The 17,709-nt window shown below is 50.5% G+C and overlaps 1 protein-coding gene and 1 non-coding gene across 2 annotated transcripts in view; both read left to right on the top strand.

Moving 5' to 3' along the window:
- Positions 1-1,581: 1,581 nt before the first annotated feature.
- Positions 1,582-3,783, top strand: ADIRF (adipogenesis regulatory factor). The gene is made up of 3 exons (XM_007962692.3): positions 1,582-1,693; positions 3,286-3,348; positions 3,563-3,783. The coding sequence occupies exons 1-3, from the start codon at positions 1,633-1,635 to the stop codon at positions 3,667-3,669; spliced, it is 231 nt and encodes a 76-aa protein (XP_007960883.1). The 5' UTR covers positions 1,582-1,632; the 3' UTR covers positions 3,670-3,783.
- A 663-nt stretch (positions 3,784-4,446) lies between these two features.
- Positions 4,447-17,709, top strand: part of LOC103215870 (uncharacterized) — a 40,619-nt gene continuing 27,356 nt past the window's right edge. The window contains exon 1 of the transcript XR_005244105.2: positions 4,447-4,633. This is a non-coding gene — a transcript (uncharacterized protein). The remainder of the gene's footprint in view (positions 4,634-17,709) is intronic.

The following is a 17,709-nucleotide window of genomic DNA, read 5'->3' as shown; positions in this document are numbered from 1 at the left end:
GCTGCAGCTGGCCAGGCAGGGCAGGACTGAGCTGGGCTCCCCAGAGTGCCCCAGGCATCGATCTGGCCACTCCCAGGTCAAGGCCAGGCTCTGGTCGAGGAGGGGCGGGGGCTGGGAGGACCGTTGTTGCCACTTTGTTTTGCCTGAGACCTGCTCCCTCCCCTTTCCTCCACCTAATCTCATGGCTTGCCTCTTCCCTTTGCCCAGGGTTGACTTTATCTCCATTAATCCATACCCAGGGTGTGTGTGTGTGTGTGTGTGTGTGTGTGTATGTGTACAGGTGCACTTCCAGACACCTCCCTCTAGGGGCTGACCCTGCACCACTAGAAGCAGGGTATGTGCCAGCAGACCGGGCCTGGGTGGCAGGGGCTTCCCAGCGCTCCAGAATAGGGGAGACACCAGCAGAGGTGCAAGAAACAGCCCCAGACAGGAAGCGTTAGAGAGACCCAGAGAGGCAGGGTGGGTGAGCACTGGTCTCCAGGTCCTGAAGACCGACTCTGGAATGGGAGTACACCCAGCTTGGTGGGGCCTGACCTGCGCCCCCTTGTATGCCAGGGGAATGTATCTCGCAGGCTATTTTGCTGCCCCCAGGGATGACCTTCTCCACTCTGGCCCAGGTCCCTAAGTCCCCTCCTAACAGTCACAAGTTGTACCCTAGAGCCTTGCCTGCCCCATCTCAGGAAAGGTGACCTGAAAGGCCCAAGCTTATTCCTGCCCTCCCTGAGCCATGCTTTCTGCCCAGCTTCCTCAGGCTTCAGTGACTGATGGCAGTCTCCTCGCCTGGGCTGCACAGGCACACTGCCCTCTTCCCCTTGGGGTTGCATGGTCTGCAGGTGCACACTCCTATGTCTCGCCCTCTCAGGGGAAGGATTTACCAGGCCCTCTCCGTCTGCATCCACTGGATTTCAGTGGCTACAGGCAGATGGCCAGTCAGCAGTGCCCCTGCAGGTGTTTGGGGCTGGGGGCGCTGACATTGCCAGAGCCCTAGGGTTGACAGGCACCTAGGCAGATTCGAGGATCCAAGTCCCTGCCACGTGAGTTTGGGTGAGGCGGACCTCGTTGCCTCAGTTTCCTCCTATACACTGATGCTATTAATAAAAATACCGATTTCAGGAGGTGGTTGTAAAGATTATACAAGAGACTGCAGAGTGTTAGGCAGCGCCTGGCACAAGACAAATGCTCAGTAAAAGACCGCTGCTGTCATTAATGTCAACACCAGCCCTGAGCTCCTGCCCTGGAGCTGACCCAGTGCTCACGCCCAAGATAAGAAAGGGAGGGCTGGGGCTGATGAGCTGGGAGAAGGTGTGCGCCCTTCTCCTGCCCCCAGCTCCTCTCTGGACCCCTGTCCTAACCCCTCCTCGGTCCCTGGTTCCGTCTGCCCCTTTCCCACGGCGGCCCGTCCTCAGCCCGTCTTGGGCCAGGATGTGCTCCCTGGCCTGCGGACTCTGGAGCAGGGCCCGGCCACTCCCCGGAGCCTGTATGACGGGAACCGCCCCGCGTCCTCTCCCCTACGCGGGGCAGGCCGGCCCTGGGGCGCCTTAAAAACCGGAGCTGGCACTTGGCAGCGCCACTCTGGGCTGGATCCAACGTCGCTCCGGCTGCTCTTGACGACTCCACAGATTCCCCGAAGCTATGGCCAGCAAGGGCTTGCAGGACCTGAAGCAACAGGTGGAGGGGACCGCCCAGGAAGCCGGTGAGTACAGCGCGCGACCTAGGGCCCAGGCAGGGGCAGCTGCGTGGACGCGCAGGCAGAAGCGGCGGCTCTGCGCGGTCGGCAAGTTCGCTGACCGGCAGCTTGGCTCGGAAGGCTCGGTCCTCCACTGAGACGCAGGGGCGGGTAGGACGCCCACCCCGGTCTGCGGAGAGATGATGCCCGGAGACAGGCAGCGGAACAGAGGCTCCAGAGGAGCCGGAGCCGCGCTGCGGGCACTGCGGGAGCCCCTCAGAGGAGGACATGCCGGCGCTGGGCGGCCCCACCCAGGCCCTCAGGCAAGGGTGAAGGTCCAGGTCCAGGTCCAGGACCAGGACCGGGGGCGGCCCGCCACCACCTCCACCCGCGCCCGCCACCAGAGTCTGCCCCAGACCCCAAAGGGCTTTGTTTCCATTCCATCCCCAACCCCGAAAAGTAATCGTCGCCTTACCAGTCCCCATCTGGCAAAGAAGGTCCTTAGTTCCTCCACCTCCAGCTCTCTCCTCCTTATTCTGGAGGTGACTCAGCTGCAGTGGGGGCACGGGAGATGTGAGACCACTGCCTCACTGGGTGGGCTCTTCCTGTACCTAGCCCAGCCTTCCTCAGGACTACAGTTCCTTATCAGTCCTGCCCATATCCCAGTCAGGAGACAATACCCAAACCAACCCCTTCCTTCACCAGTGCCCCAGGGGGAGGCCCACAGTTCTTCCCTTGAGACTAAAGCCTCCGTGTCAGCTCCTTTCCTTCTGGGCTTCACTTTTCCATTTGAGAGCTGGGTGCAAAGGATGGGCTGCTTTCTGATGGGTTAAATTGAGAGGAGGTCCCCAGGGGCCTCTCAGCACACTTGCCTCACTAACCCTCTCCGAAGGATGGGGTCTGGATAAGGCAGGCCCCTTCCTGTTCAGCAGCAGGGACGAGTTACCGCTCTGCAGGCCGGAGCCACCTGTCAGCCCACCGGGGGCTGGTGACTCCATTCCCGGCAGGTGGAACTGTGGTCCAGAGGAGATGGCCAGCCTTGGAAGTTTTGCCTCCTTCCTGCACTTGTCTCCTAATGCCTTGAGCTGCCTGTCCACAGAGGCAGTGGCTTTGCTTGTGTGCCGTCCGGGGCAGGCCACAGGAGGGAGGAGGCAGTGAGAACCTGGCAAAAGTCCAAGCCCCAGGGCCAAGTGCATGAAAGATGGGAATTCAGGCATCTGGGCCAGGCTTCTAGCCAAGAAGCTGTAAAAGGGGGCAGGGGTCTTCTGGGCTATGCCCAGCATTAGCCAACAGTCCAGATGCTAGCTGCAGCCTGGCCCTGCCCTGCCTGCCTTCCTCTGTCCAACGTTTTCTCAGCAGCCCTGGAGATGGAAAGGGAAGCTCCTCCCCCACAGAGGAGGAGCTCAGAGTTAGAAATCAACAAAAACATCCCAGAGGCATGGAAAGGGCGGCCCTCGGGCTGGGCGGCCCTGGGCCAGAGACTTCATCTCCATGGCATCCATCCCTTGAACCTGTACCACCGAATACTCTGGAGAACACATGAGGGGCATGGCAATGGTGGGGTACCTGTGGTCAGTGATGCCTCAACAGGGGCTAAAAGCCACATCTCTCTGTTCCAGTGTCAGCGGCCGGAGCAGCAGCTCAGCAAGTGGTGGATCAGGCCACAGAGGCGGGGCAGAAAGGTCTGGTGGGGCTGGAGGGAGGCGGGCAACCCCAGCACACCTCCCACTGCCCCGCCCCACCCCGGCCCGGGGCCCAGGCACATCCTCTCCTATGCAGAGCCCTCTGTGCACAATGCCCCAAGCAGGTCCCTTGGGAGACCCGGGCCAGGCTAAACCTACATGCACTGGTTCCCGGGGCCCTGCCTGACCTGCCCTCTCTCCTGCCCTTCCTCAGCCATGGACCAGCTGGCCAAGACCACCCAGGAAACCATCGACAAGACTGCTAGCCAGGCCTCTGACACCTTCTCTGGGATCGGGAAAAAATTCGGCCTCCTGAAATAACAGCAGGGAGACCTGGGTGACCCCCCTCCAGGCGCCATCCAGCAGAGCCTGGCCCAGACCTCTGGGCATCCGCCACCTCCTCGGTCTGCCCCCTCATTAAAATTCACGTTCCCACCCTGTGTTCACTTCATGACTCCTCGCAAGCTGGGCCCAGTCCTCCCATCCCAAGAGCAGAGCCACCATAGCTGAAGTCCTAGCTTCCCAAATTCGGAAATCCAAGCCAACTGTCTCAGGAATGTTTCCCATCCCGCCACTCGCCTCCCGACGCTCCCAGACCAGAGGCTCAGCCCCCATCTCTGTTACTGCCCCTCCCCCGCCCGACTCTGGAGCCAGCCCCCGCCCCTTATTCCCTGCCCCAGGATCCTGGCCCTTCCTGGGAGTCGGACTGGACTCGGTCCTCAGATCCTCGGAAGGCTCAGCTCTGGGCGGGGCAAGGAGCCCTGCAAGGGCGGGGGCCTCGGGAACTTCTCTCTGCCAGCTGGGACTAGGGGCTGGGAACAGGGGAGACGACCCAGGGCCACGGCCCCTCGGGACTTCAGGCGGCCGGAGGTCGTGGGGGCGAAGCCGAGTCGCGAGCCGGGCTTCCGGCCCGCGCTACCCCGTCTGGGCCCGCGGGTTGCCCGCGCGCCCGTCCCACCCAGCGGTGAGTCATGGGGCAGGGCCCGCGGGACGCTTTGTTGAGTGTGGCGCTGCCGCCCGGCGGGGTCCCGCCCTGACACTCCCCGGGGAGGGGCTTCGGGGCACTGGGCCGTGCACGTGAGAACGAAGCACGGGGGGGCCGTGCACGTGCGCTCCTGCGCCAGCGTGCAGGAGACCCCCCTCCCTTCCACACCGCTTCCCTTCGGTACAAACCGGTAACCTCCGGCCCTGGACGGTTTTGTTGGGCGGGTCCCGGATGGAATGGGGTTCCCAACATCCCCTGGCACTTCACGCGCGCGGCCCCGGTACGGAGTATGCCCTGCCGGTAGGTGACTCAACGTGGCACTGGTTGAGCGCCGGATGAGGCCCGGCCCTGGGGTGGGGCGCAGGCTGCTGCGGCCCCTTCCTCCCAAAGCCCGTTACGCCCCAGCGGTCCCCTAGCGGTTCTTGTCCACCCGCTCCACGTCCTTAACCTGGCACTACCTCCACCCGCAATCGCCTCCTCTCCGGACTGCGCGCCCGTGGGCTTTGCGTTTCAGTTCAAAGGTACCTACTAGCGGTGCTTTCCAGTTCTGGGGAGATTCAGCCAGCGGACTCGAGGCGCGCTCCCTGCCTTCTCTGGCCTCCCAGCAGGGGACGATGTCCCCAGTCTGGCTGCCAGCCCAGGTGCTGCAGTGCAGGTCTGCGTAGGAGGTCGTTCCCTTCTCCAGTCTGAGATCTCCGGCGCGGAGCACGGGTCTCTCACCCTCACCCCAGGGCTGCCACAGTTGCACGACCGGTTACTTGTTGCTGACTGTCCCCAAAAGGTTTCTTTGTAAAATGTGGGAAAGTCCTTGAAGAGACACCTGGAGCAGTGTCGGGGTCGCTTCCAGGAGCCCCCGCCTCCAGGAGCAGGTCCCAGGGCCTGGAGAGCGCGCCTCGGGGCCACTCCAGGAGGCTGGTGGGGCTGGACTGGCAGAGCCCGGCATCCTTCTGGTGTGCATCATTCCCATGTGACGCAGGGATGAATCCCAAGGGACTTTTCACCTATTCTCTTTGTGAGTGAGCCGCTTAAGCTGACCCAGGTGCGGCCAAGGAGAGAGGTGAGGCGTGAGGCCAGAGGTCTTCTAGAAAAGACTTTCCTTGCCTTGAAGGCAGGGCATGGTGGCTCAGCCTGTAATCCCAGCACTTTGGGAGGCCGAGATGGGAGAATGGCTTGAGCCCGGGAGGTCGAGGGCGGCTGCACTCAGTCTGGGCAACAGAATGAGACACTGTCTCAGGAAAACACACACACACACACACACACACACACACACACACACACAAGCCGCCCTTCGTCTTCCACTGGACATCTTGTGGCAGGAAAGGATCCCTAGAACCAGCTACTTGCAACCGCAGGAGGAACAAGCCTGAGGAAAAGCCCACCTGCTGATTAGGGCAGAGCCTCCCAGACCTCCAGCCTGTTCCCACAACACCCTCTCCCTGTCCACCTCAGCCACCTTGACCTTCCCATCATGCTTCTGCTGCCTCGGTATCTTCACACCTGCTGCGTTTTCTGCTTGGCATACTCTCCATAAATCACCCTTGCCTATTGCTCTTCCAAACGTCAGGTCTCAGTGGCCTTGGGTGTGCGTGCACGCACACACACACGCACACACACACACACACGATGCATCAGGTCCCTAGTGACACATTCTCATACCCCCTGTACCTCTTTTTTACAGTCACAGTGAATTAATCCGTTGCCTTCATGTGTACTTCTCCATGGTGGTGGTTCATGGGGCTATAACCAGTCCTTTCTCCTTTTTAGTGTATGCCCAGTGCCTTCCGCGGTGCTCAGGCAGCACTGGCTAAATGAATGCATGGAGGACCATCCTTTTGTTCTCCTGCTGGATGACAGTGACTTCTCATTTTCAGGTTCACCATGGAGCCATTTCTGCAATGCAGCCCCTTCCACATTGCCCCAGCCCCATGGAGCTGGCACTCCCGTGGCACTGTGCAATTGCCTGTTCCTGTGTGCCTCTGCTCCCCCAACACTAGGAGCCCTGGAGGGCAGGGCCAGGTGGGACTTGGCTTTTGGACCATGTCTGGGACACGGAGGGTACACAGCCAGGGTCTCTGTAATAGGTCCCTTGCCTGATTGCAGGGCAAGTCCATACACCCAAAACACCGGTTTGCAGCAGAAGAAAGAGGTTTAATTGCAGGGCTGCCAGACAAGATGGGAGAAAACCTCAAATCTCTCTCCGAGAACTTTGGGGCTAGGTTTCGTAAGAGTTTTCGAACAGTCCAAAATGTGGAGATTTTTGATAGGTTCAAGAGTGCAGAGTGAAGTCATGGGGCCCGGGAGATGAAAAAACCGTGTTGTCATGCTGATTAAGTTCTTCTGGGCTGTTCGAACTGGTTGGGGTCACTTGTTTCACTGGAATTTGGAATCTTTTGAAAAACATTTTAGGTTGGGTGCTATGGCTCACTCCTGTAGTCCCGGTACTTTGAAGGCCAAGGTGGGTGGATCATCTGACGTTAGGAGTTTGAGACCAGCCTGGCCACATAGTGAAACCGTGTCTCTACTAAAAATACAAAAATTAGCTGGGTGTGGTGGTGTGCACCCGTAATCTCAGCTACTCGGAAGGCTGAGGCAGGAGAATCGCTTGAACCTGGGAGGTGGAGGTTGCAGTGAGCCGAGATCGTGCCGCTGCACTCTAGCCTGGGTGACAGAGTGAGACTGTCTCGGGGGAAAAAAAAACAAAAACAAAAAACAAACAAAAAAACCGTTTAAAGCAATTCCTAAACAAAAGCCTATGTTTCTAGCATCAGAAAGCCAAACTATAGGAACAGTGGGGATGCAGATGGTCAGTATCCAGTGCCATGGGAAGTTCCATAGAAGGAATTTAGTCAAAGTACAGCCTCATTAATGCTTAATTATAGCTGCTAATGCTTAATTATCACTATATTTCTGTGTAGAATGCTTGTTAACCCTGTGAGGACAGCTTCACCAGAGGAACTTATACTGGCCAGGCTTGTCTCCACCAGGTTCATGGAGCAAGTGCAGCCCAGACTGGCTGAGGAGGAAGGACTGTGGCTACACTACACTTATTGGGTGTCAGTCAACTCTCCGGAGATCAGTTCTTCCATTAGCAGTGCCACAAATAGTTCCTAATTCTCCAAATTCCAGTTCCCCATCTAGCCCAGCACACAGTCACTAATATTACATTGTGGTTCCACTTACAAATAACTGCATTTTCGGGTGGAGGTGTTCCCTTAAACCATTCTTTCTGGACGGTGTTCCTTCTTCCCTCCTCTTCTTCATCCCCATTTTCAGTCCGTAGGACGAGCTGCTTTGTATTTAATCTCCCAAACATCTAGCCCTGGAGTTCTTAGCTTTGACCCCCATCAGACTACGCATGAGGCAGGGTGCAGATTCTTCCACTTTCACCTCCTCTCCCCTTCTCTCCCTCCCCCCTCCTTTTTAAAAAATGTTGTTTGTCCCATTTCTACACTGTGAAAGCACGTAGATTTCATTCCATTCCTTAGCCCTGAACCACACCTTTGTTTTTGTCTTGGATCTGCAATTGAAGATATTAAAAGCTGTTTGCCATTCCTGCGACTGAATATTTTCTGCTGTCTCTTGGTTGGTTAGAATTAGTCCTGCAGAGTCTTCTCTCTTTTTTTTTTTTTTTTTTTTTTTTTTGAGACGGAGTCTCGCTCTGTCGCCCAGGCTGGAGTGCAGTGGCGCAATCTCGGCTCACTGCAAGCTCCGCCTCCCGGGTTCACGCCATTCTCCTACCTCAGCCTCCCGAGTAGCTGGGACTACAGGCGCCCGCCACTGCGCCCGGCTAATTTTTTTCTATTTTTTAGTAGAGACGGGGTTTCACCATGGTCTCGATCTCCTGACCTTGTGATCCGCCCGCCTCGGCCTCCCAAAGTGCTGGGATTACAGGCGTGAGCCACCGCGCCCGGCCATTTTTTAGACAGAGTATCACTCCTGTTGCCCAGGCTGGAGCGCAATGGTACCGTCTCGGCTCACTGCAACCTCCGCCTCCCAGGTTCCAGTGATTCTCCTGCCTCAGCTTCCGGGATAGCTGGGATTACAGGTGCCTGCCACCACGCCCGGCTAATTTTTGTATTTTTAGCAGAGACGGGGTTTCACCATGTTGGCCAGGCTGGTCTCCAATGCCTGATCTTAGGTGATCCATCCACCTTAGCCTCCCTAAGTGCTGGAATTACAGGCATGAGCCACCGCGCCCAGCCCAGAGTCTTCTCAAGAATGAAATAGTTACAGATGATAAATGTTTACAGAGATAAGACATCTGGTACTTGAGTTAATAATTTTTATAGCTGGGTAATGGGTCCATGAGGGTTCATATATATATATTTTTTTGTTTTTGTTTTTGTTTTTTTGAGACAGAGTCTCGCTCTGTTGCCCGGGCTGAAGTGCACTGGCACGATGTTGGCTCACTGCAACCTCCGTCTCCTGGGTTCAGGCGATTCTCCTGTCTCAGCCTCCTGTCTCAGTGCATGCCTGTAGCTGGGATTACGGCATGCGCCACCATGCCTGGCTACTTTTTGCATTTTTGGTAGAGACAGGGTTTCACCATGTTAGCCAGGCTGGTCTCGAACTCCTGACCTCAGGTGATCCTCCCACCTCAGCCTCCTGAAATGCTGGGATTACAGTCGGGAGCCACCGTGCCCGGCCCATTATATTCTATTTTTGTGTATGACATTTTCTATTTTTAAAAAGGTAAAAAAGTTAAAATAAAAATTTTTAAAAAAGAAGGACTTATGTGAACAGTATTCTGATTTTTAAATGTTTGGTTGGTATTGTTAGTCTGTAGCCTTTAGACTTTATCCCTGGCTGGGTTTGAGGTTTGTGGCTCCCTCTTCAGCTTGAGTATCTTCTAGGTGTGGCTGCACTGCCTTCTGGCATAGAAGGTTGAGCAGGCCCTACGTGTCTGATGCCCACTGAAATTTATTTTTTTAAATTTAAATTTAAATTTATTATTTATTTTGAGATGCTGCCCAGGCTGGTCTGTGTTGCCCAGGCCGGTCTCAAACTCTTGGCCTCAAGCAGTCCTCCTACCTTGGCCTAACAAAGAGCTGGGATTACAGGTGTGAGCCGCTGCACCAGCCCCCTACTGGAATTTTTTTTTTTTTTTTTTTTTTTTTTTTTTGTAGAGACAGGTAGGGTCTGCTTCTGTCACCCAGACTACAGTGCAGTGGCCTGATCATGGCTTCCTGCAGCCTCAAACTCATGGGCTCAAGCGATCCTCTTACCTCAGCCTCCCAAGTAGCTGGGATTACAGGTGTGTGCCACCACGCTCAGCTAATTAAAAAAATTTTTTTTTGTAGAGATGGAGTCTCACCATGTTGTCCAGGCTGATGTCAAACTCCTGGGCTTAAGCGATCCTCCCTCCTTGGTCTCCCCACAGCACTGGGATTACAGGCGTGAGCCACTGTGTCCAGACTCCCACAGGAATTTCTAATAAGCAACATGATATTTCTGGCTTGCTCTCTTTCTTTATGTTTGAAGTACAATAATTTTTCTAGAGTTTGTCTCAGTGATTATTGTTCTGGTTCACTGTTCCCTGGTGTGCAGCTTGCCCTTTGAATACTAATTCAAGGCTGGGCGTGGTAGCTCAGGCCTGTAATCCCAGCACTTTGGGAGGCTGGGGTGGGAGGATAGCTTGAACTCAGGAGTTTCAAATCAGACTGGGTGACATAGTGATACCCGATCTCTACAAAAAAATAGGAAAAGTATCCAGGTGTGGTGATGCACACCTGTAGTCCCAACTACTAAGAAGTGGGAGGATCCCTTGAGCCCAGGAGTTGGAGGGTGCAGTAAGCCATGATTGTGCCACTGTGCTCCCAGCCTGAGTGGCAGAGTGAGATCCTATCTCAAAAAAAAAAAAAGTGTATACATATGTGTACATATATATGTGTGTGTGTGCATATATGTACCTGTGGATGTGTGTGTATGTATATATATACATATCTACCCAGAAGACAGATTGTTGGATCATAAGTTAGCTCTATATTTAATTTTTTCAGGAATCTCCATAGTGTTTTTCTTTCTTTTTTTTTTTTAGATGGAGTCTTGCACTGTTGTCCAGGCTGGAGTGCAGTGGCATGATCTCAGCTCACTGCAACCTATGCCTCCTGAGTTCATGCAGTTCTCCTGCCTCAGCCTTCCAAGTAGCTGGGGTGACAGGCACACACCACCACACCTGGCTAATTTTTTTTTTTTTTAAAGTAGAGGTGGGGTTTCACTATGTTGGCCAGACTGGTCTCGAACTCCTGACCTCGTGATCTGCCCATCTTGGCCTCCCAAAGTGCTGGGATTACAGGTGTGAGCCACCATGCCCGACCTTCCATAGTGTTTTTCATAATGGCTATATCAATTTGCATTCCCACTAATAGTGTACGAGGGTTCCCTTTTCTCCACATTCTCACCAACACTTGTTATCCTTTGTCTTTTTTTTTTTTTTTTTTTTAAGAGATGAGGTCTCCTTGTGTTGCCCAGGCAGGAGTGCAGTGGCTGTTCACAGGTACGAACATAGCACACTATGGCCTTGAACTCCTGGGCTCAAGTGATCCTCCTGCCTCATCCTCTGGAGTAGCTGGGACTACAGGCGTGCACCACTGTGCCCAGCTCCTGCTTAATTGTGTTTTAAAATATTTGCTCTGTTCCATTGCTCAGCTTTCTTTTTTGGGAATTCCAAGTGTGAGTATGAAGTTCTTTTCTTCCTACTTTCCATATCTGCTGTTGTCTCCCAAATACTGTGTATCTTTTTCATATAATTCCTTTTTTTCTTTACGTTTTCCATTTCTGTTCTGTAGGCATCTACTGTGGCATCTGCCTTCTTGTGCTTATCTGCCATTGTTTGTTTAGTCTTTTTTCTTCTATTTATTTCTGAGATATATTTCTCTTCTGCCTGCTCTTGCTGTCTGGCCATCTCCTCTCAGAGTTCTGGCAACTGCTTTATAGTCTTCCTTCATAACAGCTGTTGTTTATTAAGTGTCTTCTCTTCTTCCTAAAATTCATGTTGGAATGTTGACTATTCTTTTTCTATATTTAAAAATAGTATGTTTTTACTGTTGACTAGAAAAAAGGGAAGGGCAGAAATACATATCTATGGTATGCTGTCCTTTCTGTAAGAAAGAGAAGATGGGCTGGGCGCAATGGCTCACACCTGTAATCCCAGCACTTTGGGAGGCCGAGGCAGGCGGATCACGAAGTCAGGAGTTTGAGACCAGCCTGGTCAACATGGTGAAACCCCCCCCCACTAAAAATACAAAAATTAGCCGGGTGTGGTGGCACGTTCCTGTGTTCCCAGCTACTTGTGAGGCTGAGGCAGGAGAATCACTCGAACCCAGGAAGCAGAGGTTGCAGTGAGCCGAGACTGTGCCACTGCACTTCAGCCTGGGTGACAGAGTGAGAATCCATCTCCAAAGAAAAAAAAAAAAAAAGAGAGGATGAAAGAAAATACAATGTCTCTGTTTATTTGTATAAAGTGCAGGAAGGCCAGTCACAGTGGCTAACGCCTGTAATCCCAGCACTTTGGGAGGCCGAGGTGGGCGGGTCACTTGAGGCCAGGAGTTTGAGACCAGCCTGGCCAACGATGAAACACTGTCTCTACTAAAAATACAAAAATAAGCCGGGCATGGTGGTACATGCCTGTAATCCCAGCTAGTCGGGAGGCTGAGGCATGGGAATCACTTGAACCCAGGAGGCGGAGGTTGCAGTGACCCAAGATTGTGTCACTGCACTGCAGCCTAGGTGACAGAGCAAGACTCTGACTTAAAAAAAAATGCAAGAAGGATAAACTAGAAACTAAAGGGATTGGGGGATTGGTTACCTATAAGGGGCAGGTGGGAAATGGGTGGAAAGAGGGAGGGAATGGGAACAGGCTAGCAGGGATAAGAAGAGAGTGACAATTCTCTGAATATATCTTTTTTTGTGGTTCTCAGAACCATAGTAATGTTCATATACTCAAAATATAGACAAAACAATTAAAACCAACCAGAATATAGGGGAAGGAAGTACCCAAGATGGAATGCAAACACTAACAAGTGAACCTAATTCTACTACAAATGAAGAAAATAACCACACTCAAAAGAAAAAAATCTAAGTAACCTTGAAAATCAGTATGTTGAATGGATTCTGTAGGGTTAAATGCAGCAAACACTCTCCATAAATTCTGTAATCTAGTCAGTAAATATATGCTTTCTCATAGGATTGTGGGTAAGCAATTCTGAGACAACTTTATATAGTATAATTGAATGCATAAGTAAGTGTATCATAAATAATAACTGGGTTTGTCACTACTGGAGAAAGAAATTAAAAAACAGGGAACCCTCTTCCAACACCCCATGTGGTGGTGTACTGGAATCTGAGGTATGAGTGTAAACTCAGAATTTTTTATTTCTGTACAAATAAATACAGAAATATAGCTGGGCACAGTGACTCATGCCTGTAATCTCAGCACTTTGGGAAGCCTGAAGTGGGCAGATCACTTGACCTCAAGAATTGAAGACCAGCTTGGGCAGTACGGTGAAAGCCCATCTCCACAGAAGTGGAGGAAAAACCAGGCAGAGGGAACCCCAGGACATTGAGGGGCTCTGGCTGCTGTATGGGACACCCTGTTGGAAGCTTGCCTCTAATGGGGCATCAAAGCCAGGCAGGCAGGGGCTCCTGCTCTGCCAGAGGTTGGATGACAGGCTGCCAGAGGTTGGATGACAGGACTGCATCTTCCCTTCTTACTCTTGGGATGCAGGTCAGCTGTTTTCCCTCAGATGAGAGAGTCAGATTCCAATTTTTTTGTTTTGTTTTGTTTTTGAGATGGAGTCTCGCTCTGTCACCCACGCTAGAGTGCAGTGGTGCTATCTCAGCTCAGTGCAACCTCCACCTCCTGGGTTCAAGCAGTTCTCCTGCCTCAGTCTCCTGAGTAGCTGGGATTACAGGCACACGCCACCACGCCTGGCTGATTTTTGTATTTTTAGTAGAGATGGGATTTCACCGTGTTGGTCAGGCTGGGAGGTTCCAATTTTATAACATGAGAAGAAGGGCTGAGATCATACCCATTCTGCCACTTTGCTGAGTCCAGAGCTGTGATGAAGTGAAGAAGAAGGCACAGGGCAGGACAAAGAAGGGGGCTTAGGGACCTGGGAGTTTTCCTTGGCAGAAGTCAACTTGTCCCACCCCTGAGAAAACTCTGACCTCACCTGCCAGGGAGGAAAACAGGGACTGGGGAGGAGGGAACAGGGAGGGGGAACAGCCTGGTGCTCTGTGCTCTGGGAGAGAAGTCTGATGATGGGAGTAACTCAGGAAGGGTTAAGAATATTCCTAAAATAGCCAAGTCACAGTCTAAGCCAGTCCATGAATGCGTCTTCCGGAGAGCAGATCTGTAGCAGGAAAAGTCAGCCTGATCTTTGCCCTACTGCCTGCTGCCTGGCCCTGGCTGCTAATTAAGCCTCCTACCCTGTCCCCTTCACCAACTCCTCCTGTCCTAGTGGGGATGGGGCAGGAGTAGTCAGAGGAGCCAGATCACCCCAATCAACAGGGAACTACAGCTGGGACCAGGAATACTGGGCCCAGTGCCCCCCTCATCCACACTCCTGGTCTGAGTCAAGTAGGGGTACATAGGGGGACAGACAGGCAAAGTGCAGGCTTTGTGCATGGGATGGAGGCTGCCAGGAGAGAGCAACCAAATTCTCCCACCCACACACATGCATTGCCAGCCATGATCAGGTGGGACCTCCAAGGTCATCATCAAATACCACCTTCTCCTAGCTCTGTGTTCCCCTACACTTAGGGCATCTTGGAGTGAGACAGGCAGGGAGGGGTCGAGGGAGCCCCTTCATGGACAAACCATATCTTTGTTTCAGGGGCAGGACCAGGTACATAATTTGCAGGACCCAGTGAGAACTGAAAATGTGGAGTCTGTTGTTCAAAAATTGTTAAGAATTTCAAGGCAGTGACGAGAGCATTAAACCGAGTTCAGGTCCCCTCTGAGTGTGGGGCTTTTGCACTGCACAAGTGGCACTTCTATGAAGCCATCCTTGTGCAGGGACATGAACATTTACTAAGCGCCCACTACTCAGCCCTTCTGGCTCTGTAATACGGTCTGGCTCTGTGTCTGCACCCAAATGCCATTTTGAATTGTAATCCCCACGTGTTGGGGGAGGGATCTGTGGGATGTGATTACATCATGGGAGTGGTTCCCACATGCTGTTCTCGTGATAGTGAGTTCTCACGAGATCTGATGGTTTTATAAGGGGCCTTTTCTCTCTTCGTTCTGCACTTCTCTCTCCAGCTGCCATGTGAAGGACGCGTTTGCTTCCCCTTCCACCATGATTGTAAGTTTCCTGAGGCCTCCGCAGCCGTGAGGAACTGTGAATCAATTAAACTTCTTTCCTTTGATTAACTTCTACTCTGTAAGTAAGGTCTGAGTCCTGAAGACCTTCCTCTGGAGCCTCAGTAAATTTAGTTAATCTAGATGGGTCCAGGTGCTGCAGGTGCTTACCATTATCTCGTCTCCTGCAAAATCATGGAGGTTTGGGGAGTTCCTTCAGACCTCCTCTTGTATGGAGGTTTGTTTTCTTTTTTCTTTCCTGCAAGGACAAAGTGAATTCCATAATGCTTTATGTATCATTTTTGAGTTTATTGCCAAAAATTGAGGCTCAAGTTTGTAGACTACATTTTTAAATAAAATGAAACTTTCTAGACAAAGAAATGCAGTTGAAGCTGTTCCTTTGATACAGTTTTCCAAATTTACACAGAGTTGATAGCAAATTTTTCACTTTATCTTTCCTTGAATGTATATATTCATATAAATGCTCTTAAATTCTTAGTGCAACAGGGTGGATTGTCATTACAGAGAATGTTCTTAGCATAGAGTGCAAATCTCCCCACTGCTGACTAGGCCTGGTCACAAAGCACCTTGAGCTGGCCTTCAACTTCTACTTCTCGGTTCTTTTGTTTATCTTCTCTATTTCTAGAATGGCGTTGTCATTTCACTTGTCTGTCTGGTCATATCCTACTCCTGTAAGAATCAGTGAGTTCTTGGTACATATTGATCTAAATTTGCCTCTGGTTTGAACCTTTTCCCACTTTTCCAGGCAAGGTTGATTTATCTATGTTTCCATAACAATCTTTCCAAGCATAATACAGTAAAAAGAGAGCTGATTCATCATGTCCTGTCCGTTTCCCTCTGGAGACTTTGGAGCCGATGTGAGGGTACAGGTGTGCCCTGTATAGGATCTTTGGTCGCCTTTGTCAGTTTAGCACAGGTCTCAGTATATAATTGTTCTCAGGTGCTATTAAACTGGGCCTGAATAATTGAAGGATTGAACGTTTTCAGGAATCACCCAGGATGCTTCAATAATTCATCTTAATTGGGGATATGGGGAAAGTTTGCATGAGAAAGAAATTTTTTTTTTTTTTGAACTTTAAGGATAAGTTAAAATTCAGTAGGCAGAATGATAATAAATCTTGATAATTTTTTATTTTTTATTTTTATTTATTTATGTTTTTTTTAGACAGAGTCTCACTCTGTCACCCAGGCTGGAGTGCAGTGGTGCCATCTCGGCTCACTGCAACCTCTGCCTCCTGGGTTGAAGCGATTCTTTTGCCTCAGCCTCCCAAGTAGCTGAGACTACAGGTGCCAGCCACCATGCCCGGCTAATTTTTGTATTTTTAGTAGAGACGGTGTTTCACCATATTGGCCAGACTGGTCTCAAACTCCCGACCTCATGATCCACTTGCCTTGGCCTCCCAAAGTGCTGGGATTACAGGTGTGAGCCACCACGCCCAGCCATTTTTTATTTTAAAATATTCATTTTTTACTATTTTGATATAACTTTTTTTTAAGAAAAAGGAAGAAATCACTGCTTATTAGAAGGCAGATTTTAACCCCTAGACTTGTTGCATATCAAACCTATATAAAATATCTATAAATCAAATCATTAATTGCCCCAGTGTAATAATTCTATATATGGATGTAATATTTGAATCTTCGGGAGCTTTACTAATTTGAAGGCCTTTTGATTGCTTTAAAATTAATTCTCATTGTGTTTGTTTATATTGTATCGTTAAGCAGAAGTACAGAGTAAGCAATTAGTGTGATTAATTCCTCTGCTATAATACAGTAAAGCACTGCCTCCCTAGACCAGCTCTCTGGGATCCCTGGAAGACATCTGGCATCCAGCAAGTCTTGACCCTTCTTTAGAAAGCCATGGAGAAACTGGAGGCAATTCTTTTAATTATTCGCCCTCTAGAGGCAATTCCATTAATTACCTTCCCTCACCTATCCAAGACACGATTTCTCCAGTTACACGTAGAATGCTGTTATGTGTCTCCTGGCCAGTCCCTTTATTTCATAGATGTGGAAATTGAGGCCATGAAGGATGAGGTGAGTGTTCAGAGTCCACATGACTAGTTAGTGCCCAGAGCCTGGCCTGGACTTCTCTCTTGTTCTGGGGCCTTGAGTTCTCTCCCTCTTCTTTAGTACATATGGCCAGAGGTAGCATAATCTGCGCACCACATTTGCATTTGGAGTGCATCTGTTTTGCATTCATTTAATCTTGTTGAGATGGTTTGCTTGTTGACCTACTCAGTCAGTTATCTTTTCACCTTTGTGAGTTGAGAGCTTTGTGTATGAAGTCTGTAAAACGTTGCCTCTTGGGAATTGACATAATCTGTAGCTGACCCATGCTGTTTTCAGATGCATCTTAATTGTGATAGTGCTAGTGATCGTGATCCAGAAGATTCACATGTTTTTCTGTGCTATTTCAGAATAAGCCTTCTTAATCCAACTCGAGATGGAGTCAAAAACAACAGAATACTACATTTTTGTTTCTTTTATTTAGGTAAAATACCTCTTTCCTGACAAGACTAGGACTCTTACATAGATTACCATGAACTACAAGAAGTACAGCATTGCCAGAATAACCTGTGGTAAAATGTTCACTTATTGAACATTTTACTTGCATTCTTTCTACAAAATGAGTTTATTTTTAGCTACTTAGTCAAATTATCTTGACTTTCTGATGTTTTGAAAGAATATTTCTAATAGATTTAGGTATTTCATTAATATGGAATGTTTTTAAAACTAAATGGGTCCCAAAGGAAACCGAACGGTTAAAACATGGTTTACTTCTGCAAATACTAACTTAGTGAGGAGTCTCAGGGAATCTGCACATTTGTCTTTTCTATCTAACAATTACGAATTTCTTAGTGTATGTTTTGATCAGACTGTTTTTTGATCACAGTTTTGTGACCACTCTGTTTTTCCTCTCTCTGGCAGTCACTTCCCAGAATTGACAAGGAATTCATCCTCAGGTGATTTCTGCTAGGTAAATCCTAGCACTTCTTGACACTTTAGAAAAGGCTTTGGAATAATTTTATATTAGCATTTCTCACCTGCA

Source organism: Chlorocebus sabaeus, chromosome 9, assembly GCF_047675955.1.
Source record: "Chlorocebus sabaeus isolate Y175 chromosome 9, mChlSab1.0.hap1, whole genome shotgun sequence".
Lineage (NCBI taxonomy): Eukaryota > Metazoa > Chordata > Mammalia > Primates > Cercopithecidae > Chlorocebus > Chlorocebus sabaeus.
The sequence above is the reverse complement of the archived record's forward strand: the minus strand, read 5'-3'. Positions and strand labels throughout refer to the sequence as shown.